The 24,856-nt window shown below is 58.5% G+C and overlaps 5 protein-coding genes and 2 non-coding genes across 7 annotated transcripts; 4 read left to right on the top strand and 3 right to left on the bottom strand.

Moving 5' to 3' along the window:
• Nucleotides 1-6,119: 6,119 nt before the first annotated feature.
• Nucleotides 6,120-9,362, top strand: EHS24_004794 (uncharacterized protein; the record flags this gene model as incomplete). The annotated part of the gene is made up of 6 exons (XM_028620340.1): nucleotides 6,120-6,776; nucleotides 6,842-7,080; nucleotides 7,140-7,385; nucleotides 7,456-7,638; nucleotides 7,709-8,348; nucleotides 8,409-9,362. The coding sequence occupies 6 exons, from the start codon at nucleotides 6,120-6,122 to the stop codon at nucleotides 9,360-9,362; spliced, it is 2,919 nt and encodes a 972-aa protein (XP_028479312.1).
• A 3,918-nt stretch (nucleotides 9,363-13,280) lies between these two features.
• TUF1 (translation elongation factor Tu) lies at nucleotides 13,281-15,585 on the top strand (the record flags this gene model as incomplete). Its single annotated transcript, XM_028620339.1, has 5 exons — nucleotides 13,281-13,340; nucleotides 13,510-13,570; nucleotides 13,831-13,963; nucleotides 14,029-14,150; nucleotides 14,249-15,585. 5 exons carry the CDS (start codon nucleotides 13,281-13,283, stop codon nucleotides 15,583-15,585), a joined length of 1,713 nt encoding a protein of 570 aa, XP_028479311.1.
• A 304-nt stretch (nucleotides 15,586-15,889) lies between these two features.
• Nucleotides 15,890-17,117, bottom strand: EHS24_004792 (uncharacterized protein; the record flags this gene model as incomplete). The annotated part of the gene is made up of 4 exons (XM_028620338.1): nucleotides 15,890-16,276; nucleotides 16,316-17,007; nucleotides 17,044-17,058; nucleotides 17,099-17,117. 4 exons carry the CDS (start codon nucleotides 17,115-17,117, stop codon nucleotides 15,890-15,892), a joined length of 1,113 nt encoding a protein of 370 aa, XP_028479310.1.
• Nucleotides 17,118-17,444: 327 nt separating this feature from the next.
• On the top strand, nucleotides 17,445-20,572 carry EHS24_004791 (uncharacterized protein; the record flags this gene model as incomplete). The annotated part of the gene is made up of 7 exons (XM_028620337.1): nucleotides 17,445-17,478; nucleotides 17,517-18,893; nucleotides 18,933-19,014; nucleotides 19,054-19,308; nucleotides 19,350-19,914; nucleotides 19,953-20,408; nucleotides 20,447-20,572. 7 exons carry the CDS (start codon nucleotides 17,445-17,447, stop codon nucleotides 20,570-20,572), a joined length of 2,895 nt encoding a protein of 964 aa, XP_028479309.1.
• Nucleotides 20,573-21,897: 1,325 nt separating this feature from the next.
• On the top strand, nucleotides 21,898-22,506 carry EHS24_004790 (uncharacterized protein; the record flags this gene model as incomplete). Its single annotated transcript, XM_028620336.1, has 1 exon — nucleotides 21,898-22,506. One exon carries the CDS (start codon nucleotides 21,898-21,900, stop codon nucleotides 22,504-22,506), a length of 609 nt encoding a protein of 202 aa, XP_028479308.1.
• Nucleotides 22,507-23,689: 1,183 nt separating this feature from the next.
• Nucleotides 23,690-23,770, bottom strand: EHS24_004789. The gene has a single exon. It is a non-coding gene; the product is annotated as a tRNA-Ser (tRNA).
• A 429-nt stretch (nucleotides 23,771-24,199) lies between these two features.
• EHS24_004788 lies at nucleotides 24,200-24,279 on the bottom strand. Its single transcript has one exon. It is a non-coding gene; the product is annotated as a tRNA-Gly (tRNA).
• Nucleotides 24,280-24,856: the final 577 nt, after the last annotated feature.

The following is a 24,856-nucleotide window of genomic DNA, read 5'->3' as shown; positions in this document are numbered from 1 at the left end:
TGTGCGATGCATTTTACGTGGTTTCAGAAAATTGGCCGTAACTGGTGGCCGATGGGGTTGTTACGAAAGAAATAGGGCAAGGGCCATTGATACGAAACCAGCAACAAATAAATGAACAAGAGGACGGGGGGGGATGCTGACTGAGCCTGACAAGTGAATGAGCCAAGAACAGGTGGAGCAGGGCTCGCTTATGAGGTTCTGAGGTACTGGACTGTGCCGAGCCTTTACATTGCTGATCCCTTGCATCACGGACTCTCTCGGATACGAGTACTGTACTCTAAGACATGTTGTTCGGCTCCGTTGCCATGCTGGCCAGTCTATCCTGCCCAGACCCAGGACGAGGAAACATTGATTACAGCGCCACCGCAGAGTGTATACCGCCACCGTGTGCGTTTCATAGCCCAGCGCACCCTACCTGATATGAGAGCACTGTAACAACCGAGGTGGCTGGTTTTTCGGCAGCGGGGTCCTGACGTCGGCGCAGCTAGGATTTTTTGTCTCAAAAAGCAAAAGCGTAATGTATGTACTACTGTAACAAGAAAAGCAACAGCGGGTGGCAACCGAGTCGCTGTCGATCGCGACGAGGCGTGTGTATGCGTGCTGCGATGCTGCGATGCAGCAGGGATCTCGCGCCCACACCACTACTTGAACTACATGTTGCTTGGCAGGTGGCCCGGTATACATGTCCCACCGCACGGCGCGTCCAGCGCACGGGCCACGTATACGGCCCGCATGTCTCACTTTAAACTTGTTGCCATGCCGAAAAGGACGACAACATGCGTGTGTGAAAGTGGCATGGCGGCGTAGGCGGCAGTCTAAGGACGAGAAAGAGGACGCGAACAAGAATCATTAAGAAAAGGTGTTAAACCGAGCAACCGAGCCAAAAAAAAAAAAAAAAAAAAAAAAAAAAAAAAAAACAAAGTGTGCCACGTTCCCTAATGACTAATATCTAGCTAGGCCCCCGAAGAGGCTGGGTACATGTTTATGTACAAGCCAGCACACGCCGAAGACGCAGGGCGTGCCGAGAGCCAGCTTGACAAACTACTGCATGTGTCGGCACTATACAGTTCGTTTACACGATCAAGGCGTCGGTAGCGCCTCACTTACTGTATCACTGTGGCTGGGCGCGTGTCTCACCTGGGCCAGAAGGTCTGGAATTATCGGCCCTCGTTCTTGCCTCCCGAACAGAATTCAGTGGACTGGCATAGAACGGCAACGGGGAAAAGCTGGCTAGGATACAGGGCGGTTGCCTTGATGCGCGGAATGCTTGGTAAACGACGGGCATGGTGGAAACCTTGGCGCGAGGGTAGAACGCGTGGCATAGAGTACCACGCAGAGAGCCATGTGGTCGAGGATGGGTCGCCGCTGCCTGCCACTTGGCCGCCGCTGGTCGTTGATGTCACCAAATCAAGCTTTAGGCGAAGCCCACACAATACAGCCTATCGAGGACATGTGCCTCACGAGGACCTGCGAGGGTCGCTCACACATTCGTGAGAAACATTCATGTTTATAAGCTTTGTGCTGCCACATTTTCGTCTCATTTGGCGCAATTTGCCGTGATTGCCGCGCCCCGAAACCAACCAGGCGTCCGCCAACGAAGAAAAGAGCGTAAGCACATGTCCGTAACGCAGACACCACACCCTCTCTGCGGTGTCCAGGTTGTAGCAGAGCAAGTCGCCGCATGTGCATTCTCAAGCGGGTCCGTGGCGTTTTTCTCAACAACGTCCACATACCAAAGGGCTGGTTTGTTTCTGTTCGGTTTCGCTAAATTACATGCTGCACACCTGAGATCCTGCGTTCCCCGTCGATCGGGGAGTGTACCTCGTTGCTGCATCCGTCGTCGCTTCCCTTCACTTCCCACGCGTTTCCGGACTCGTTCCCTGGGGTCTTGTTCTGGTTGTTCTTGTTCTTGTTCTCGTTCTCGCCGACCTCGTCGAATCGCAGGCGACTGTATACACACCCCACGGCCGCGATAGGCTACGGGGATACGTCGTTGGACATGGATGGCTTGAGCTTTCGGCCGCCTGGGTTTTCCCTCGGCGCCTCAACCAACTCGGCCTGGTACCGTGGCTGAGAGGGTGCCGCGGGCTATTTTGCTCCTATCCCCCGATATAGCCCTGGCCGTCCTGGACGGCGGCGTGCAGTGGTGGGTTGTGGCTGGCTGGTGAGCGCTGGGGTGTGCCGATGCGAAACCTGCGGAGCTCGCTCGGCGCCAGTCCGTGGACACCCAACTATAACCAACCTCGGCGCAGCTACTAACCTGCCGAGGTTCACAGCGGGTGGGTGACAAGAAGGTTATACTGTAGAGGGCCGCCAGGGCGTTTGCAAAATGGCGACCACGTCTGCCAACACGCTCGGCCACGCAAATGCACAGGACTCGAGTGAGATTATGAGGCCCCTATGGACCGCTGGCCGGGGGGTTTTCTGGCAGAGGCATGACGCAATCCTGAAACACAAACCATAACTCGCGGAACTGCCGGCATGCATTTCGGCATTCGGAGACAAGACACACGCTTGTACGCTTGGGCTCGAGTTCTGGCCATGTCACCCACCTGGCCCCTCGTCATATCCCCCCACCCGCACCAGCTCAAGCTTGCGCGGATTGCGACATGTCTGTCTCACCCCCGTACCGTTTGACGCTTCACATTTGCGGATGTACCCACATCTCCCAACTGTTGATCAGATCTGTCTCGGGCCATCCCGAATCCCCCCAAGTATTGTATCTCTCTGCATGTGTCGTGTTTTACCTCCCAGCGAGCCGCGAGGCAGCTCTCGCGGTCCCCGTCGTTGCGCAACAGCAGCATCTAGCATGTATGTCACCGTCAGCCACCGCGTGTCTGCGGGGATCCGCCCCTGCTGCGAACGCAATGCCGTTCAGAATCATCACCGACGTTTCCCCTGACACTACTGTGGACTGTGCCAATGCGTGTTCCAAAAGCAAACAAGTCTAGTATTGCAGAGCGGCGAGGTCGGTGAAGAGCCTTGTGCCTGCTGTGGAGTTTGAAACTGTGCGTGTCGATATACACCGTACTTACTGTGCACTACGACTAGTGTGATGTGACTGCCAAGAGATGTGTCCCACCAAGGCCCGAAACAAGGACCCGGTGTCTGGGACAAGGTCGGTGTCTGGAGCATAATACTCAAGAGAGACCGAGAGAGAGAGAGAGAGAGAGAGAGCCTGGATTCAGCTGTGGTGTTAGGGATTAACAGCGTTCACTAGCTTGTCCCTCTTAGCTTGCAATGATGGGCCAAGGCGGCGGGGGGCTTGCGGAATGGGATGGGTGCACTTGTGGTCAGGTCCCGACGCCACTTGACACCAGGTTCAAGGATAGTATCGAGGATTCGAGCATCAAGGACATCACGTGCGACGAGCCGAGCGAGGCGAGAGCGAGAGGCCGAGCGAGACACGAGCGAGCACGAGCGAGCATTCGAGACTTTGTCTTGGGGGGTCACCTGTGGTCGCCAGCGTATGCCGGCATGTGGACATCGCATGCTGCTCTGCCCTCTGCCTGACACGGCCTCCCCTTGGGTCGCAGGACACAGCTTGTCCGTTCCTCGGACCCTTCTCGCTCTCTCTCCTGATCTCCTTGCTTGGCCCCCTCCTTCCCCCCCCCCCCTCAGCTCCGACCCCCCAGCCAGGTCTCAGCCGTGAGCTCGCGCGAAGTGCAATTGCCCGCACAACCCGCTTGTACGCTTGTACGCTTGTACGCTTGTGCAAACTGCGCAGTCGCTGCCATGGGGCACGCTTGCACGCTGCCGCATGCCGCGGCGCCGAGAGGCATGGCGGAGGACTGGAGCAAGCACGGGGCGGCCCCCGCCGCGTCCGCGGCCGATATTTGGGTTGCGCTCGAGAACACCGCAGACACCAAAAACCCTCCGTACCGAAGGCGCGGCTAGTGCGCGACACCCTCTTGCGCCAAGCGAGCGAGCGAGAGCCTGTTCGAGTGAATGGCAAGCAAAGACACTGCCTGGGACCTGTGTAAATCGGGTACCCTGCTGTAGACAAACATGGACGGCCCAGACGGCGTTAGAAACAGCCGTGTGCTTGTCGTGTTTGTCGTGCGTTTGCACATCCCACGACCGCCGAGATGCCAAAACCAAAAGTGTGGCCCAAGAGGCCCAAGTGACCGACTGCAGACACCGATATGAGACAGGGAGAGTGGGTATGGGTGTGTGTGGGGAGGGGTGGTTTTCCAATTATCCGCGGCGCTGCAGGAGCGTCTTTCCCTTAAGGTGGACGGGGGGAGGGGAGGGAGGCAGGGATGAGATGAGATGATGCTGGGTGGGGGTCTGGACTCTGTGGGTGGGAGGTGTTGCGGAGTGTGCCTTAGTGTGGGTGTGAGTGTTGTTGGCGAGAGAAAGAGAGAGAAAGAGGAGCAAAGGGACCAGTCGATATTGCTGCACACCCATTTTTCATGCCCCTGTTGCCGCAAATGACCACATACCTCCTCTCTGGCCGCCGCCGCCGCGCTGCATCAGATCGACAGCAGCAGCCCCGCCGCCCCCCCTGCAGTCACACCACCCTCACCGCGCGCGCGCTCGATGCTTGCTGCTGCCTGTGCTTACACACTGCGAAGAGGATAAGCCTCTGCTCCCCCCTCGTCGCCGCCGCCGCCCCAAACACGGCCCCCGAACCAGGCATGCTGCCCAAAGCTCTCCCAACGGAACAGAGGCAGCAGCAGCAACGGCCTCTCCTTGCCCCCCCCCCAGGCCCCGCCCCGGTGACAGACAGGCCTGCGTGTGCACCAGCAGCCAGCGGCCAGCACCCGACAACACACACTTGCTCTGGCGCCGTTCCTGCCGTTTGTCGCACGTCTCGCTTCCTTGGCTGCTTTCCAAGTGTACACCTACCTCATCCATCCATCTCTCTCCCTCTTCTCTCTCTCTCTCTCCACATCGCATCTCATCTCTTCCTTCTTCTCCTTTTCTTGCATAGCCCCCACCCCCTCCTTCGTCTCCCCTCTCTCCGATCCATCTCCCCAGCACACACACACATATCAGCCCCGGTCGCCATTGCCGTCCAAGCCACACCTTGCCGAGTGTTCCGAGACACACACACACACACACTCCGTTTCACCCTCCGAGAGGGCCCACCAACAACACACATTAGAGTGACCCCACAAGCTGGCCAGGTGCTTGTCAAGCTTGCCCCGTCCCCGAGCAGACAGACCTCTGCTGCCACATACAGTTCCATCGTGTTCTGTGCATAAAAGTCATTGGACTTGCACCAACCTCGAGTGACTGAAGGGAGCGCCCTCCACCACACCCCAGTTGCCTTTTGCCCTTACGCCAGGTCCCCCCACCCCCCACCCACAACACCACCTGTGGCCGCCTCTGGGCTGCGCCCACCCCGTCTCATTCGACGTCGACCACCACTGCCCCGCCCACTGCTTCCAGAGCTCGGCCGCGCGAGTGTGCATACACCTCCCTTTCGCGTCTGCGCAACACGGATCCCCAGAGATCCAGAGAGAGCCGGACAGACCAGCCTCTCTCTTCTCGTTGTGCTCGAGCCCAAGCGCTTTGTGACCCCGTCCCCACTCACGGATCGTCCGGCCTTAGTGCCGTTCTCTCCACGCCTTCTTGCTCAAGTGTGCCGTGCACCGACCCCTCCTTGCATCCACATCTTCTTTGTATCGCTGTTTCTCCAACGCCACCCTCTCTGGCCTCACTCGCGCTCCTTGGCGGTTTTGTGTTACATCTGCCCGCACTACCCCTTTCGACGCCGCGACGCCTCTGTGTTTGGCGAGACGCGTTTAGACGTGCCACAGTCATCCCCCCCTTTTGACCGCGGAACCCAACCCCGTTCTGGCACCCCCCCTCACAGCCTCCTCCTCCTCCGTGAGCGGACCTGCACTTCTCCACGCCCAGGTCGCGCTCTCCACCGCCGCCACCGCCTGCCTCGCCGCTACACAGTTTCTTGCGGCCGCAGTCTTCCAGTTCCACGGTACACCCCAGGCCGCCCTCTCTCCCCGCTCTTTTACCCCTCCATCCCCGCCGGCGCCATACTCGCTCCGGCTCGCCCATTTGTGCCAGCAGAGCCGGCCGCCGCTCTGCACCACCCTGCACACGCCCTGATCACCGGGCCAGCGAGTGAGCACACACCGCGCTTCCCCATTGCAATGGCAGAGTACAGCGACACGCCGTTTCCCGGCGACTACCAGCCAGGACAAGTCGATGCGTCGCCGGGCTTCCTCGGCACGTTTGACAACAGTCACCTGCCACACTTTTCGCCAGCCACTTCCGAACACTCGTTTTCCATCCCGGCCTTTGACCCCAGCCGTCCAAACACGTCTGGCGGCATGACCACCACTGGCAGTGGCACCCCGAGCCACCCCATGGGGGAGCTTCCGCTCGGTGCCCACGGACCTGGTTCTGCGCATGGTCCCGTCCACGGACACGGACATGGACACGGACACGGACACGAGCACCACCACTCGGGCCACAGCCACTCGTTCTCCACCGCATCCCTGCCTTCCCTGGCGTCTTCCTCCACCTCCTTCTCCCTCGCTTCCCAGGGAGGCGATGGTCATCCCCCGGGAATGTACGTCGCGGGCTTCAACTCTGCCGAGTATGCCCACCCATCCATGCTGCATGGACACCCAGACGCAAAGGGCCTCGCCCTCAACCCAAACATGGTCCCCCACCCAGGAGTCGGCCTCCCGCCCGGCGTCGGTCTCGGTATCGGTGTTGGCATGGCCCCCAATCCACTGAGCGGTACCCTTCCTCCGGCCCTGCTGGGGCGGTCGCCCATTGCGCCCCCCAACGCCGTCATGCAGGTGAGTACCCGCCCACATACAACCCATACAACCGCGTTCGACAGATGCTGAAGCTCTCTCCTTAGGGACACGCCATGCCCGGCGGCATGGGCAAGATGGCACACGACCGTAACCGCAGCATGAGCCGCCCGACGCCTTACCACGTCTCGTCGCGCTCCAACTCGCTCTCACTCAAGTCGGAAGGCGACGAGGAAATCCTCTCCATCTACAGCGGTTCGACCGGCACAAGCTACCAAAGCGCTTGGGCCAACACTACCGGCATGATTGCCGGCGACATGAGCCAGATGTCCCTCGAACACCGTCGGTGAGTGTGTTTTGTGCACGTGGATCGGCTTGGCAAGTACGCATACTTACATCTTCTAGCTCTAGTTCGACGCCCTTTGAGATTCCCGGGTCCATGAACCAGGCAGGCCGCCCTAGGGCGCGCTCGTTCTCGCTGGGCAAGAGCTCCAACTCGCTCGACTTCCTCGAGTCGGACCTTGAACTCTTTGGCCAAGCGGCAGACCGCGAAACACAGGTCCGCACCGATCTCGCCACCAAGGCTGAGCAGGTCCGCTCCCTTTCCCCCTGTCAACACGGCAAGGCGCGTGCTGTGTGGGCCAAGAGATGGTGAGTGGATTGTTAGGGGAAATTAACATGTTGTGCCGCCGCTTTACGGTTAACTCACACTGCCACACAGGCTCAAGCTGTCGTACACACCTGTAAACGGCTTTACCGTCCCCCGCCAAGGCCTGTATCACTCGTACACAATGTCGTGCAACGACTTTGGCCTGCGCCCCATTAACTCGGCTTCGTTTGGCAAGGTTGTCCGCTCGACGTTCCTGGGAATTCGCACCCGTCGTCTCGGTGTCCGTGGAAACAGGTGTGTGGCACTCCCGCTCCCCGCCTCAATGCGGTGTACCCTTTTGCACTGGGCTGACCTCTTCTCTCAGCAAGTATCACTACGTGTCTCTGCGTCCTGCAATCTCCACCGAGGCGCACCGCCTCAACGCCTATGGCGACTCGAGCGGCCAGCTCCACATTGCGCCCCAGGACGGCGACTTTAGCGGTGGCCTCGACCACGACATTGGCGGTGACCAAGAGATCCTCACAGAGGACGACACGGACGAGGAGGAGGACGACGACCTCGCTGATCTCTCCGACCTGGGCTACAGCAACGGGATGCACGGGTTCAGTCACGGACCGAGCGTGCTTCGCTCGCGCTCCACGTCGACAGACGAGGCAGTCATGATCCGTTCCGCCCGCCCCGCCATCAGCCGCATGGGTCCGCCCATGGCGGGAGGGTCGGGCCCCTCCATGGCCGTCCGTCTCGGGTCGCCCACCACAGGCAGTCGTGCCCTGCCGCCCTTTCCGGCTCTCCCGGTTGGGGCCGACCCAACCGTAGTCCACTTCTGGACCCGCTTCTGCCAAAACCAAGACCTGCTTGCGCGCTGTGTGGCAGAGCTCCAGTTTGATCGCTTCGAAACCAATTATCGGTCTTTCTGGGAGACACTGTCCGCCGAGTCGCTCGCCCTGTGTGCACAGCAGCCACTGGCCAACCTTATCGTTGACGCATCAGCGTTGACCTTTGACGTGAGTGTTTATTTGGCTTGGAAATACGTCCCTGTGGCTGAGCTGACATTCAAATCACAGCACTTGATCCTGGTTCTTGTGGATAAGATCCTTACACCCATTACGCCGTCGGCCCATGCCGCCATCGGCCTACTCTCTGTCAACTTTGAGCAGATGAATGCCGAGACACTGCGTACGCTCTCCACCGAGGTGTCGCGTCCCATTGTGGAGATGAGCAGCCACGTCGCCCACCTGCTGTCGCGCTTCCTCGACTTGCACCAGATCACGACTGCCATCGTGCCCATCCTCGCCAACCCGGACCAGTTGGCCGCGATGCGCGCGTCGTGGCGCATGCTCGACGCTTCATTCATTGTGCGCCAGTGCGCCATGGCATGTGACTGCTCAGAGGCCATCCTCGAGCCTTCCCTCGCTGCGTTTGACGTCTGGCTCGCCGAGGCGGGCTCAGACCCGAGCATACACCCAGTCGAGCAGCTGGCCGCTTGCGTCGACAGCGCCCTGTCCCGCGCCGAGCTGGCGCCAGGTGTCGGCACGCCGCGCATGCTCATCCCGCGTGCCGTCTTCCTCACGTCCCAAGTCATGCGTCTCCTGACGCTCCGCTCCGACCCGTCGTTCGGCTGGTTCCAGCTCATCAAGACCTGGGTCGACGACTACGTCGCCGTGGCCTGTGCGCGCCGGTCGGCGTTTGTGCGCGACATTGACCCGACCCTCTTCCCCCCCGTCCCCGCAGCGGTCACCACACAGCCGCAGCAGCCGCAGCCTCAGCAGCAGTCGCACGGGCACGGGACCCCCAACCTGGCCATCGACACGGCCAGCGCCGGATACCAGTCCGTCCCGCCCCTGGACGGCAACGCCATCACCCCGCGCCCGGCGTTCACGTCCTCGGGCGCGGCCACACAGGCCACGGGCCCCAACGTCGGCGGCGTGGCTGGCCAGCCGACCGTGTCCTCTGTCAACTCCACACCAGCAATGACACCCACCCCGGCGCCCGTCGCGGCCACGGCCGGGTTCATGTGATGCGACAAGACAACATCGCCATCCAATAACAACACCAACAATAACAACAACAGCAACAACAAACAAGAACAAATACAGAATACCGATCTGTGAATTTTCCGAGATACCAGAGTCCAGCTTTTTCCTGAATGCGCGTTTCCATGGTACGACGAACGAAGAGAAGAGAACGAGAATGGGAACGAAGAGAACAGAACGAGAATGAGAACGAGAGAGACGGAGGGACGAAGGGACCGAAGGACGAAAAAGACGACGACAGAGACGCAGACGACGAGCGTCGGCGACGAGAGACACGAGCAAAGCCAAGAGTTTGGCAAACGGACACGACACGATGTGAATGGTATGGTATGTAGAGTGCTTTGCTCCGCACCTGTATAATCACATCCCCCCTTTTACTTGTATACATACTTGATGTGACCAAGATACAGTCACACAGCAGTTGCACGCGCCGTAAAGGGAACTTCACCTTGTTGGCGTGCGTCCACCGACAGTGGGGAGGTAGGCGATACGAAAGACGAAGGATCTGGAGCGAGGGCGCTGTTCGCTCGCAAAGTTTGCCAAGAGCCTCTATTCAATCTTGAACTGTGCCCCCAGATCCTAGGGCTGCTGTACACTTTACGCGTTTTGCTCGTGAGAACCATACGAACCATAATGGTTTGAACACTGCACCCAACAATCTCCGTGGCTGCAGTCACGCATAATGCTCGTCTCAAACTGCCACCTGCCACCCGCCATCTGCCACACTCAACACAGACATAAGTGCTCCAAACGCCAGGATTGCACAGGTTGTACGCTGCTGGCCGAGGTTCCTCGCCCTCGCCACTGTCTTCCAGATCTGGCACTCCCGGAACCGAACCGAACGACACACACCATATGCTGTACCACCATGCCCTCCCGCGACCCACGCACTCGCCATGAATGCGTACTCCTGGGTGTATTCCGCTCTACATCCTTCTTCTCGCCATGGGCCCCAGCGACCAACGCCGCATCAACGTGACTCCGATCTCAGAGCCTTGATCTTCGCATTATTTCCTTTTATTTTCCGCCGAGCAACTCCCCCTGCAACCCTCGCACTATGTACGTCCAAGAAGCTCTTGGGTTGCGGGCGCTGAGGGCGTACGTATATCCCGGAGCTTGGTTATCCGTCCTTCTGGGTTAAGAACTTGCCAGAGAAAGCTTTGTGTCACATGTAACATAACATACGTGGCGGGACGTGGTGTGCGGTCGTTCTTGTGGGGTATACAGTACATCCCCCTCTCCCCCGGCCCCCGGATTCCCAGTTCCAGGCCTTCCCCCCACCTTGCCCTTGCTGTTAATAAAAGAAAGCCTGTGTCAACGCAGGGTGTGCAATGTGTGTAACACCAAACGGTAGAACAGCCAAGCGGCAAGGCGAAAGTCGTCGAAACCCCCCACAATTCCAGACGTCCGAGGTTGGGTTCCAGACTTGCGTCGTGCCGATCACTGGAGCCGCCGACCTGGACTGGAGGGTTGGTGTGTTTGAGGGTGGATGCTCCTTCCATCGTGGCGCGCAGCTCGCAAAAGAGAGCAAGGGGCTCGTCCGCTTGGCACAGCACCATGGATTGTTGCGCCTCAAATCTCGCCGAATCACCTACATGCCCGGCAGCACGCCTGGGGTACATCACTGGATCCTGATGGTTCCCTCACATCTGGACACCATTGCCGTTAACGACTCCTGTTTTGAATGCTCCTGGGGCCTGTTTGAGCCGTTTAATCTGTTTGGTGTGCAGCACGTGCAAATCCAAACATGCACATGGTCTGCGCACCTAGGTTCCGCGGATCCACATACAGTCGAGGCTATGGGGTTCCGCAACCTTTCTGTGGATTGCGCTTGCGTCTGTCTGTCCCTTCCGGCGCTCCTGCCCAAGATCCGGCCTCTGGCCTCTGGCCGCGCCGCCATGATCCTGGGCACGATGCCGTTGTTTATGGTCCTCCTGCCCAGTCTGGTCCTGGGTCCTGTTCCTGGGGATGGTTTGGGCCTGTTGGGTGGCAGGGACCTGTTGGTCAAAACGTCGCCATCACGAGGCCCGCCGGTCCCAGCATCGTTCTTGTCCAGCAGCCAAGATTACCAAGCGCACGCAAAAGGTGGGTCGCATGCCGGCAGTGTCCTCGTGGCTGGATCGCGGGTGAAATTGATATTGGGCCGCTTGGGTGACAAGTCGGCCAAGGCAAGGACGAGGCCGCCGAGTTAGGTTTCGCAACTTATGCCCCCCTTGTGGAGTAATTCTTGCCTGTCGGGTCGGCGCAACTGGTGAGCCATGATGAGGATGAGTGGTCCTGCTGTTGCAGCTAGATCACAATGGGCGTTTCAACAAGGCAGGGTGCGAGTCGCTGCTTCGGCACTGTACTCTGTGTGTTTGCTGTACCCAGACACTATGCCACAGCTGGCAGGCATCGACTAGGACACTCGCATGCGAAGGTATGGTAATCATCGATGATTAACCGACCCCCCCTGGCCGCTGGCGGCCCGCTGAATGTCGACGACGGGAGGACACGTAGCAGTGTCCGCCACATTTGCAAGTAGTTGCAGCAGCACTGACGATCGAGGTCGGCACCACCACTCCAATGGATCGATTACCCCAATGCCAACGGACTCGATACCGTAAGAGGCGGTGGAGCGATCGCAACGTGTGCCTTGCGCATACACATAGATACGTACAATAATGTCTGGCGGAAGCGCAGGATGTAGAAACTCGTCGGTCTTGCTGAGGAGGGGTACACAAGCAACGCTGTTGGGGCAAGTGGGCAATGTGGTGTGTAAGGTGGGACATCCATCTGGGGTCGCTGGCGGGTCCGCCACACCGACATGTCAACATGCTCCGCCTCGTGCAACCATCCCCAAACTCATCCACCCGATCTCTTGGGTTTGCGGAACGTCACATAATCTCATAATAACCACATACGCATGCAGATCTTCTGGTCTGCATCCGATGTCGAACAGGGAACGAACTAGGGCGGAAACGCGAATGTCAGGCTCTCGCTTTCGATCACATCTCACGTCCTCACGTCCTCGTCGCATCATGTTACGTTGGCGCCGTTTTTGGGCGGCACTTTTTTCTCCGTTATTGTTCCTCTCCCTTCTTTGGTGTAGAATGCCAAAAGGTGAAGACTGCCTTGGGCGTGAACTGGAGAGGATTTTACATATTTTGTGTCATGACGAGAACGCATGAACTGGTGATCGCTGGCTGAACTGCCCGTGGTACATAGGTTGATGTCGTTGTGGCGACTGCCGTCCCAATTTGAATGTTGCCGCTGTACCGACAAACTCCTATCCTTCCACTGCTCCTATGCGCAGGTCATCTAGCTGTACTGTGAAGGGAACACCTGTGCAGCGGTGGCAGGGCCAGATCGCGGAGTCTCTTTCGGAATAGGAGAGGCGATTTCGATGGGGGAGAGCGGTGTGTTCTTCGCCGACGATTCAAAATATCGTCGTTCCCCCACCGGGCGATGCTACACTTCCTCTGAGCGTTTAAGCGGTCCCCATTTGCCTCTGTGAGTACAAGAACAGGTGGAAGGAATCCGGAGGAATCTCGAGCAGCATATGGAGCAGCGTATGGAGCAGGACTTACAGTTGTTTACCGCAACTGACGGAATCGCTCTCCTACATCAACGCTTGGAACACACGGAGCCCTGTGACACCAATAAGGGCACCAGCACCATGCTCCTAAAAGCAGTCCACACTTTCATGCTTGTTATATAGCCACATTGCTTTTGGATGTTGAGGGATGACGCCTGATGTTGTGACAAGCCAGTGGTCGCTCAACAACAGGCGTGGGGCCAGACTGCCTCTGACTTCAACGATCCCTTTAACCCTCGATCACATTGATTACTTCGATAAGGAGGCAGTTTACATAGTCTGCCATGGCCAGCTCTCTGTCACGCACAGCGACGACAGTGGTTACCATGACATCGAGGAAGGAAGCGGGAGATTTGAATCAATCAGCGAGCACTGAACGACTAGGTGTGAGTGTCATCAAAGGTGGCGGACCCCTAACACCGCCGTTGCATCGTTGAAAACCGGCTGTACACTACCATGGAGTGCACAGGGAAAGTACAATGGACACTTGCAGACTGTTAGGCCACTAGGCTGCACTTGCGGACCATCATTGTTTGATCCAGGACTGCTCTGCAGGGCGTCGTCGTCGCCTCCGACGTCTCCCGAACCGCTCCAGCCAATCAATACCCTGAGAAAGGTGAGCACAAGGCAGTGGCAGCCGCACCTCGTGTAAGGGAGGATATCAAGCTGCACGCAGAGAGCGCACTCACTCCTTCAAGAGTACTTCGGCCGGCGTGGCCGTGACGCTAGTGTATGGTATGGACACAGGTGTGCGGAACCTGGTACATGGAGGAGGCACACAAGCTTGCGGCTCACAGCGGCTGTGCCTCCACCCAGCCAAAGACGAAAGCCACCGTCCAGAGACCATTTTCGAGGCAGTTTTTACCTCGTTCTCAGCACCTTCACATGCTGCACTGAGGCAGTCGTTCTCTCCCTCTACGCATCTTATCTTGCTCCAAGAAGTGCCCTGTGCATATGCAGCTTTGACAACCCAGTCTCGGTGCACACCTGCAGAGCCTGATCCACCTCCGTGGGTGCCACATCACCGGCCTTCCGCATTTGTCCGACTCGCCGATCCTGAGCTGAGATTTCAAGTGAGGAGGCCGTCTTGTCCATCTTTGACGTCAAAAACACCAGTGACCACCACCAAAAAGCCATGCTCCGCTCCAGGATTCAGTCTGGCCTTGTCGCCGCCGCCCGCACCGCGGAGCTCCGCGGTGAGTACGCTTTCCAAGCAAGCTGGTGCCGCTCCTGGCGCTCGTACAATGCTGTTTCTCCTTCTCAACTTGATGTTCTTGAGCTAACAATCACAAAGTCGCTCCCCGCGCGGCCGTTGTCGCCCCCAAGGCCGCCCGCGCCTTCGCGACCCGCCCCTCGGTTGCCCCTCGCTCGGCTATGCTCTCGTTGATGGGTGCCGGTGCCGTCCGCTCGTACGCCGCCGAGGCCGGTGGCCGCTTCTCGCGTGCCAAGCCCCACTTCAACATTGGTACCATTGGCCACGTCGACCACGGCAAGACCACCCTTACTGCCGCTATCACCAAGCACCTCTCGGAGCAGGGTGGCGGCAAGTTCATGGACTACTCGCAGATTGACAAGGCCCCCGAGGAGAAGGCCCGTGGTATCACCATCTCGACTGCCCACGTCGAGTACGAGACCAAGAACCGCCACTACGCTCACATTGACTGCCCCGGTCACGCCGACTACATCAAGAACATGATTACCGGTGCTGCCCAGCTTGACGGTGCCATCATTGTCGTCTCGGCTACCGACGGTCAGATGCCCCAGACCCGCGAGCACCTGCTCCTCGCCCGTCAGGTCGGTATCAAGAAGCTCATTGTCTTCATCAACAAGGTCGACCAGGTTGACGACCCCGAGATGCTCGAGCTCGTCGAGATGGAGATGCGCGAGCTTCTCTCCGAGTACGGCTACGAGGGCGAGGAGACCCCCATTATCATGGGTACCGCCCTTGCCGCCCTTGAGGGCCGCGACCCCGAGCGTGGTGCCGCCAAGATTGAGGAGCTCATGCAGGCTGCCGACACTTGGCTCGACCTCCCCGAGCGTGACCTCGACAAGCCCTTCCTCATGTACGTCGAGGACGTCTTCTCGATCTCGGGCCGTGGTACCGTTGCCACCGGCAAGGTCGAGCGTGGAACCATCACCAAGGGTTCCGAGGTTGAGATTGTCGGCATGGGCTCCAACCTCAAGACCACCCTTACCGGTATTGAGATGTTCCACAAGGAGCTCGACCGTGGTGAGGCCGGTGACAACATGGGTGCTCTCCTCCGTGGTGTCAAGCGCGAGCAGATCCGCCGTGGTCAGGTCATCGTCGCCCCCGGCACCATCAAGTCGGCCAAGAAGTTCACCGCCCAGATCTACGTCCTCAACAAGGAGGAGGGTGGCCGTCTTACCCCCTTCATGGCCAACTACCGCCCCCAGCTCTTCATGCGCACCACCGACGTGACCGTCTGCCTCACCTTCCCCGAGGGCACCGACCGTGCCTTTGAGAAGCTTGTCATGCCCGGTGACAACGTCGAGATGGTCGGTGAGCTCATGCACGACATTGCCCTCGAGGAGGGTACCCGTTTCACTCTCCGTGAGGGTGGCCGTACCATTGGTACCGGTATCGTTTCGTCGATCATGGAGTACGCTTAAATGGCTTAACCATCTTGGACGGAAGTAGGAGATCCACCACGGCGGTGGACGTAGTAGACAGAGGTGTACACTTAGCAATGCATCACGCCACTCATTGATACTCTGCAGTGAGGGAGTGAACTGCACCCCCGGCGATCCAAGTTGCAACGAGAGGAGCAGCGAGGCAATTGTGCGCCATGTGAGAGAGGCGCTGTGAGAGAGGCTGAACTGGTTCTAAAAGCACGACGAAGTCAGTGGTGGCCACCAAGATAACGGAACGATAAAGGCACAGATATGTGCAGTATTATGGCATAGGGGTACACATCTACTCCAACGCGTCCGCAAGAGCAGACATGCTCAACTTGGCCTCGTCCCACGCCTTGACCTCGAGGTCCAGTCGGGTCTCCCAGCGGTCAACGAAGCTCTTGGCCACGGCACCCTGGTCCTCAGGAGCAGCGCTCTGTGCCAGCCTAGCGCGGAAGGCAGTGGCGAGGGCACGGCCCTTGGCGTTGAGCGCGTCGACGGAGCCGATAATCTCGGCCACATCCTGCTTGGGGTACATGCCCGAGATGGCAGTGTCGAGGGCAGCGACGACTTCGGCACCCGCAGCAAGGAGCGGTCCGTAGGTCATCTCTGGCTGCAGCTCGAGCAGATGAAGGTAACGAGGAACGGTGGCGTGCAGGATCTGGTGCAGTCCGAACACCGACTTGGCCTGAACGTTAGCTAGAGTCAACCTGTTTTTAAAGCTCACCGTCTCGGCACGCTTCTTCTCGTCGGCGGTCATCTTGCCGCCCATGGCCTTCTCCAGCTCGGCCCACTCGTCGTCATCCTCGTCGCCAGCACCAAAGATGTCGTCCTCGTCGTCATCCTCGTCCGCGTCCTCGAGCATCTCCTTGAACTCTGTCCAAGCGTCGCGCACGGTATCCTTCTGACCCTCCCAGCACTGCTGGACGGCCGAACGCTCGTCCGTTGGCAAAGTGCCGCTGACTTTGTCGATTGCCTCCCACACCATACCCGTGTGGGCAAGGTAGGGCGACTCACCCTTGCTCGACGATGCCTGGGGCTCGCGCACGCCCTTCTCGAGGATGGTGAGGAGGCGCTGGATCTCGTCACCGACGCGAACCACGGCATCATTCCACGACTCGACAAGAGACGAAGTCGCCTCGCCACCACCTCCGGCTGCGGCGAGGACGCACGACACCAGACGGCCGACCTGGTCGGTGAGCTTGTCGAGGTATGGTCGGATCGCCTCGGCCGTGAGAGGGGGCTTGAAGGTCAAGGCGAGGGTGGTGACAGTCTGGCGCAGCTGGGTAAGAAGCTGGATCGTAATGTCATGAAGGCCAGAGGCGGGGACGGGCACGGCAGTCGAGTTCGACGAAGTCTTGCCGATCACGTCAAGTGCACGCAGAGATGCAGCAATGTTGGCGCGGGCAGCCGAAAGGCCTGAATGTTAGCTGCCTGTCGTCCGAAACAACATACTGTTCTCAGCAGCAGCTGCATAGGTCAGCACTTTGAAAGGAGATGAACCGCTCACCTCGTTGAGAGTCGCTCATCGTTGTTTGTCTGATGGTGTGTTGACGGTTGTTGAGTGGCGATGACGACGAGCAAGGTCAGAAAAAGTTGGACCAGACGGTGGAGGTACGGGAAGACTATTTGTAACTAATTAGGATTTAATTATAACTCTTTTAGTAAAGGCCATTTGGGAACATAAAATTACATTACGTAAGATTCTTTGTTTGGGTGGTTACGCGACTGTACGCGACTGACCTTCCCTCATGCGCGTGTTTATGCTCCGTCGTCCAGATCATCTTCCTCATTCTCCACTCCACCACTCCTCCGTCGACAAGGCATGCTTGGAACGCTTCGTTAAGCCATTCACCATGACATTGTTCGCGCCTGGAATTGTCGGGCAAGGTGGGTGTAGACATCTACCGGCCGTGCTGACCTACCAGCGCGTCCCACTGCTCCGCACGCGTCAGATACTGACCTTCCGCCCCCTACCGCTCCACCTATGTCGACTGATTTCGACGGCCTTCTGGATGGTCTCAGTGCCGACGACTTTGACTTTGACGACCTCGATGACGACTCTGGCGTTGGCGACACCAGCGCCGCCCGCCCCGTCACACCAGCCGTAGAGCGCTCTCCTTCCCCCGACCCGTACGCCGATGAGCCGCCCGCTCCGGTTCCCGACGTCATTCCTCAGTTTGTCGCCTTTGCGACGGCACGCGGTAGCACGATTGCGCCCCCATCCGAGGGCGCTCTTAAGCGCGCTCGCAAGATCCTGGCAGACGTCGAGACGGACGTGGAAGGCGAGCCAAGCAAGCGGTCGAGGTCCGAGTCCCCCGCACCAGGACCAATGTTGCCGCCAGCGCCAGCGACGCCAGCGGTCGTCTGCTCCAACAATCCACCGCACATGGCGAGCCCATTGAGTTCCCGTTCAACAGGGTTTCAGCTTGGATCTGGAACTGCCCCTCCTCCTCTCGACCCGTCGGCACGAGCTCGGGCCATGGCACTCTTCGGCGAGACCGATACAGCTGCTACTCCAGTCAAATCCACGGCCATGTTAGATCGCCTTATTGGAGCTCAAGAGTCAACGTCTGGTTTCTCGCAAGGTGCCGCCCCGGCACCCAGCTCAGAGGCGCGTGCGCGTGTTCTCGCCTTGTTCGACGAGACGGATGCTGCGTCAGGATCTGCGTTCCAACTGGCATCTGGCTCGTCGGCGCCCGCTGTCGACCCTCAAGGCCGTGCCCGCGCTCTTGCTATGTTTGGCGAGAATGATGGCTCCTCGCCAGCCACGTCTGGATTTCAAACTGGCTCTGGTCGGGCTGCGGCTGCACCAAACCCGGAGAACTTGGCTCGTGCTCGTGCCCTACTCGGAGAAGATGCTGCCCAGCCTGGTCCGTCGACTCCTGCACCTCAACTCTCCTCCTCCTTCCGCCCTCCTCTCACCGGAGGCACGCCTGCTAGATCCGTTTCGGCTGCCTTCTCTGCCCCTCGTCCCATGCGCAGTGTTGGTGGTGTCCTTCCCTCGACACCATCGCGGCTGCCCCTCCAGCCTAGAACCAACACCTTCTCCACCCCGATGACGAGCACACCCGTCCGGCCCAAGCTGCCTTCCGGTATCCAAATCAAGACCCCAGGAGTAACTCCAAGGCGCATAGGTCTGGGATCAACCCCCTCGCGTGGCGGCAAGGCGCGAAAGGGCTTTGTCAGTCCGTTCAGGGCTCCTGGCACGGTTCAGAAGGTGGCGACACCTTCGGCACTGCGCGCTCCCGTCATACCCATGAAGACGCCGGAAAAGGTCTTCAACTCGGTGTTTGATTTGCAGCGTGAGTCGCCGGCAGAATGGCATGGTCTGACATATACAGCTCCAGAAGGTAGGAAAGGTATGCGCGAGTCCTTCCTCTATCCGGGATACTACTCTCCGTTGGAGCTTCGCGGAAGGGGACTGTGAGTTGTCTCCTGTTCGGGGATACAGCTGATCCCCAGTCCCGACGAGATCTGGACCTTGGACCTCAGCAACGCAATCTGCTATCAGTTCATTGGCGAGGACGCGTCCACTCTGGGTCATACCCAAGCTCTCGAGCGTCTCAAGTTGGAAAAGTGCACACTTGCTACGGCCAAGTGGGTTGACAATCACTGGCGCCTGATCCTGTGGAAGCTCGCCGGACAGGTCGCAGCCAAGCCCGCTCTGTTTGACGAGAAGTGGAATTGGTTTGAAGTCATCTGCCAGCTCAAATATAGGTGGGTAGCAGGTGCTCATCGTTCAAAGGCTAACCCGACAGATACGAACGCGAGTTTGGAGCTGCTCAACGTCCTCTCCTGCGTCGCATCCAGGAGCACGACTCTTCACCCAGCCTCCCAATGGTTCTCTGCGTTGCCGATATTCACCGCCCGCCGCCTACCATGAACGAAAAGGACGAAGAGGTGCCACAGCGCCCATATCTAGACCTCACGGATGGGTGGTACCATATCCGTGCTCTCACCGACGACAGCCTCACCCGCGCCATCCGATCGGGCAAAATCAAGGTTGGACGCAAGCTCGCCATCTCCGGTGCAAAGCTCGAGTCTGGAGCGGATGGCGCGGAGGTTCTCGAGGCGTACGAGACGTCCCACCTCGTCCTGTCCGGCAATTCGACCCACTTTGCGAGGTGGGATGCGCGACTCGGTGCTCAGTCCCAGCCGTTCGTCGCCGGGTTGTCGAGTCTGACTGTCGACGGCGGCCTCGTTGTTCTGATGGATGTTGTCCTCGACCGTGTCTATCCCCTGGCCTACATGAACGGGGACCGCGGTTGTAGAGAGGCCCCATGGAATGAGGAAGAAGAACAGGAGAGAGCGGATGCGTGGAAGGTGGGTGCAAGTATCTCAAGCATTTCTAACCCGCACAGGACAAGTACGAGGCCGAGTCGCAACGTCTGCAAGAAGACATGCGCAAGAATCTGGAGAAGATCGAAGACTTGGCTTCCACCTTGGCCTCTCACGCCGAGGACATCAACGAGACCGTCACCAGCGATGCCCCTGATAGCATTGACTCCGAGTTTGACAAGCTCCTGAACGCCAACCCGCAGGAGCTCATGGCCCGCCTTCGTTCTCTTCCACCCTCACGTATGGTCCACCTCGCGCAGCATGCTCGTGGCCGCCTCCAACAGACAGCTATGGAGGAACGCTTCCAGCTCGAGTCACAACTGAAAGAAATCTGTCCAATTCGTGAGGTCCGCGATTTCCGCGTGGTGAGATTCCGGGATGCCAGGTTGGGACTCAAAGACCCTGCTCGTACGGGCCTGCTCAATGTTTGGGAGGCCAGGGGTCTAGGCGACGCGCTGGTTGAGGGAAAGCGATACTTGGTAGGTTACAGTTGGTTTAGCCCAACTAACACACACAGGTGTCCAACCTCATCCCCGGCCGCAATGGTGACTGGTCAAAGCCCAAGCCAGGGGCCATGACGGAAGTGTACCTGCACACCAGGCGCGATTCGCGCTGGAAGGTGGTGGAGACAAAGTCTGTGTAATACTGCATGAATAGCACCCACACGAGTAGATAAGCATCACCATGTTGTTAATAGATGCACTGTATGCATGTGTAGACCATGTCCAAAGCAGTCGGGACCGGCGACTGCAGTCGGCTCGCGATAGCCGGAGTGGCACGTCGGGCCGCCCCCACGCCGTTGTCACCGCCAGTAGCCCCCGTTAGACTGCAGGCCACGTAAGGCCATCACCCGTGCCATTATCGCACTTCTCCGACTCTCACAATATTCTGCAACCTGCAGTGAACATGGTCTACCCGTGTGGCGATATCGGTGTACGCAGGCAGACCGGACGGCGTCGGTCTCCCGATAGGCACAAGTCGGACAATGGACGACGACATTCGGCGGCGGTCTGCTTGATGTATCCACGATACCTGGCCACAGCCTACAGCCTTCTGTAGCTAGGAGCATGAGGTGCTTGAGCCACCTGGCCACCTGGCGTATCATTTTCGAATCCTCTCTCCAATACTGAACCGCCGGACACATTTTGCGTGAACCCCGTTGTTGTTGTTTGTCCAACCGTCGGCGTTCCGCCATTGTTCTCCTATTGTACGACGCAGGATCGCTCGCAGGAAGCAACCGCGCACATCTTGCTTGAATAAAGAAGGGTGCATAGTGGTGGCCATCGGTTTTGCAGGAAGGGTTAAAGCATTGCTGCAGATGTGTAGGACTGTGCATGCATAGGTCGTCGTCCATGGTGCGATATCTACACAGTCGTCGATCTTTGCTTGGCAGTGACGTCGGTGGCGATGACATATTCGAACGGCTGCGAGTTCCCCAACAATGAACGGACAACTGACGTCTTTTCTGTCTCATGTTCGCACGCTGTGTGCACGCAGGCCCAACCCACACGTTCGCTAGCCATGGCCAGGCTTCCAGAAGCTGCTGCGAGTCGGGCACACACGCGGTGTATCACACGTTTTCGGCTATGGGTTGGTCGGCATTGGACATTGGACATTGGACGGCGGCGGCGGCTGGACGGCGTGCCCCGAGGTCCAATAACGCCCGTTGTTCTCCGGCATTGTGGGCGGGGTGGCGTGCAGCTGTGGGTGGATAAAGGCCAGAAGGCTCGTGGTCGGGTAGAACACATTGCCTGCCCGGTATTCCCATTCACTGCTGGCATCCTCACATCCACCATCATCACTCACAGCCTTTGCTCTCATCACCACACAATCAGCTTCTCTTTCCCATCAAACGGCATAGTCTCGCATCACTCCAGAGACCACTGTATTGTCTACACCCAGATATCACTCCCAAGGTTCGCTCGTTTCCTCTACTCTTTCTCCTTTATTCTCTCTCCCATCCTAACCATGTGCAAGGTTGTTCCCATCCCCGAAGCCATTGCAGAGTCGCCTACGTTTAGGCGCTGCGACGACATCCTCCTCCTTTACGACTCGTTTGGCGGCCTCCCCGTTCCTCTCCCTCACAACGCAGTCGTAGAGGTTCTCGCCCTCGTTGAAGACTTTCGCACCGACGACGGCTCTCTTGTCCCCTTTGTCGAACAGTGGCAAGCAGCAGTTCTCGGCTTTCATCTCCAACGCAAGCTCTCACCAATGACGACCCCCGTCGACTTCAAGCACAACCCCGCCGAGCGTGCGGAGGCCATCCCCGGCGACGAGTCGCCCTTCTCCGCCGCCGACACCGGCGCCCCGGCCCCCACGCAGACTGAAACCGAGGCTGCCATGGTGCCCGTTGTCTACGCGCCCGAAACCGAGCCGCACTCGGAGAACCACGAGATCTTCTCACGCTCGCCCCAGAAGGAGGCCTCCCCTCTCATGCCCCCTGTCGTGTGTGTCCCCGAAGTGGACCCCCAGCGCGAGAGTCCAGAGCACAGCCGCAATGGCACCCCGGCCCCCGTGGACGTCGAGGCCGAGCTCCAGGCGGTTGACGCCAAGGTTGCGGCCATCCCCGTGGCCTAGGTTCAAGGCGAGTAGGATGCGCATCTGTCTTCTCATACAGCGATTAGCTGCTGTCCTAATCGACATAGCTGCTGAGACAAGATGCTGATGGTCCCCCCCGCGGTTCTCTGGGCTTACATACAATGCAGACTGGCACAATAAAGAGCCAACCGAGTTGCGTCGAGAAGTGGTGTTGCTAAAACATTAGCGCACGCCACTTCGGGCTCAAGGTCAAGAAGCCACCCCAAGTCTTTCGACCCAAAGCATTGTCCCCTACATTGTACATGATTCGATTTCCGCTTCGTGGTAGTAGTTGTGAGATTCAAATGTATCGCGACGTACCAAGTGAGAGTCAGCAAGCGTAACAAACTAGGGACCAATAGGTGTGATAGGGCAAAGCCGAGGTGGACTGACCACCTTGCACCACACCGCTCTCGCTTTGCCAAGTCTTCGTCCTTGTGCCAAAGACTCTTACTCACGTCGCTGGGTTCGGTGAGTCGTCCTTCATGCCAAACTCCATTAACGCTAGCCCTGGTGGGATTCACATGACCTATAGAACAAAAGCCGTGCCTCACGAGCCTCGTTCACGGGGCTGTGAGAACAAGTTGGAATATTGTGTGACATGGCCCTTGGTCTTTCCTCCGCGCGTGTCTCGGCAGCATGGCCATTCCCTGGTTGAGCGTGCCTCTGGGCCCCACACCACACGGGCCGGCGGCAGTGCCGACGAAGTCAGCAGACCTCTGCATGCATAGGCTGTACAGCGTGGGGTAGCTGCGTTGCTGGTGTGCTGACATGTGCGTGAGGTGGCTTGGTTGTGGACGGGCACTGCCCATTGCACGACTGCCTGCCGCCTCTGTGGCGCCCCTTTGTTCTCCCAGCCAAAGGTTTCATCCAGGGCGGCGTCAACATGTCCACACAGGTCAGTTGCCCATCAACCTCTTGGCTCCATGCCCATCGGTGCATCGGTGCAGCCACCGCCAGACTGCCAAGCGCCACGTAGGATACCTGACCCCATGTGCCCGCCAGGAATGCAACAGGGAAGGTGGAGGACGGGAGTACGCAGAGGCGCAACACCACCACCGACCGCGCGTAGTGCAAACCGTCAGTCCTCCTTTACACCTGGGACACCTCTATCCATCCTTACCCATCACCACCTATTTTCGAGGCCAAAAGGAAGACCTCTCGCGAGTTCTCCAGCTGCTTTCGACAATGACATGATTCGAACATGTGCTCCCGAAGGAAATTGATTTCGAGTCAATCGCGTTAACCACTCCGCCACATTGCCAGCCATGCTGTTCTTCGTGTTGTGCTGCTTCGTAGCTGTCGATTTATTCAAGAACTGGACGTTTCTGAGCTGTGTGGCAAGAGATATGAAGTGTTTTCGACGGTGGTGGGATGGTCGGAGGAAATGTGGCACCGCCGACGATCACTTTTCGGCCCGGGAAAAAAACCTCCCGGACCCACTCCATGGACGGATGTCGCTCAAATTCGAGTACACCTGTTATGCATGCACAGGGCACATCTCTGGAGTGCGCACACGCCACTAGGTTGCGCACGCTGTGGGATGCATCGAAATCTGAGCTTACAGTGGACGTGTGCTATTTTTCGGTCAATTTCCGCGATTTTCGCCGACCACACCTTCACACATGTCCCTTACTCCCGACGTTCTCTTGGAGGCCAAAAACGATCGCGAGCACTGTAGAACGCTCGCGAATACACCGTAAGGGAGTCGAACCCCTGCCGCGTCGAGCTTGCACTTGGCAACGACGCATGATACCGTTTCACCAACGGTGTAGATGATGGTGTTGTTCTGGCGCGTGTGGGCGCGCCGGACAGAGGACGCGATGGTCTGCAACTCGCTTCCTCTACAGTCTTGCGCGCTTCAGCGTCTTGAGGTGGCATGCTGAACATGGTGGTCGCGGTTGGGCGAAAGCTGAAAGTCCCTGGATGGCCTTGTATCCTGACATGACCCGCTGTGGCCCCAAGTGCCACTCACCGGAATGGCTTGACGTCCAGCAGCGACAAGAGCAGCGAGTGTTTGTGCAGGCAGAAGGGAGATGGATTGTTGGAGCGCTCATGTCCTTCCAAGTGACATCCTCTGCAAACGCTCGCGTGAATGTCACGGCCATGGCGCAACCGCCACGGTCCACCCGGCAACGAGAGCGAGACAGAACCACCAGTGCCATCTCGCTTCTGACGCAAGCTCACCGTTCTGCTTGACATGCTTATTCTCTGAAAAGCCGGTTCCATTCCTATCACTTTGGATACTCCGAAGTTTGGGCTCGCCTTGGACCCTTGTCTGCGGGTCAAGGTATTCACAGCGGAATGCCAGATTGTGCCCGCTACGTACACCAGGTTGTCCATGGCCATC

Source organism: Apiotrichum porosum (genome assembly GCF_003942205.1).
Source record: "Apiotrichum porosum strain DSM 27194 chromosome Unknown scaffold_2, whole genome shotgun sequence".
NCBI lineage: Eukaryota > Fungi > Basidiomycota > Tremellomycetes > Trichosporonales > Trichosporonaceae > Apiotrichum > Apiotrichum porosum.
The sequence above is the reverse complement of the archived record's forward strand: the minus strand, read 5'-3'. Positions and strand labels throughout refer to the sequence as shown.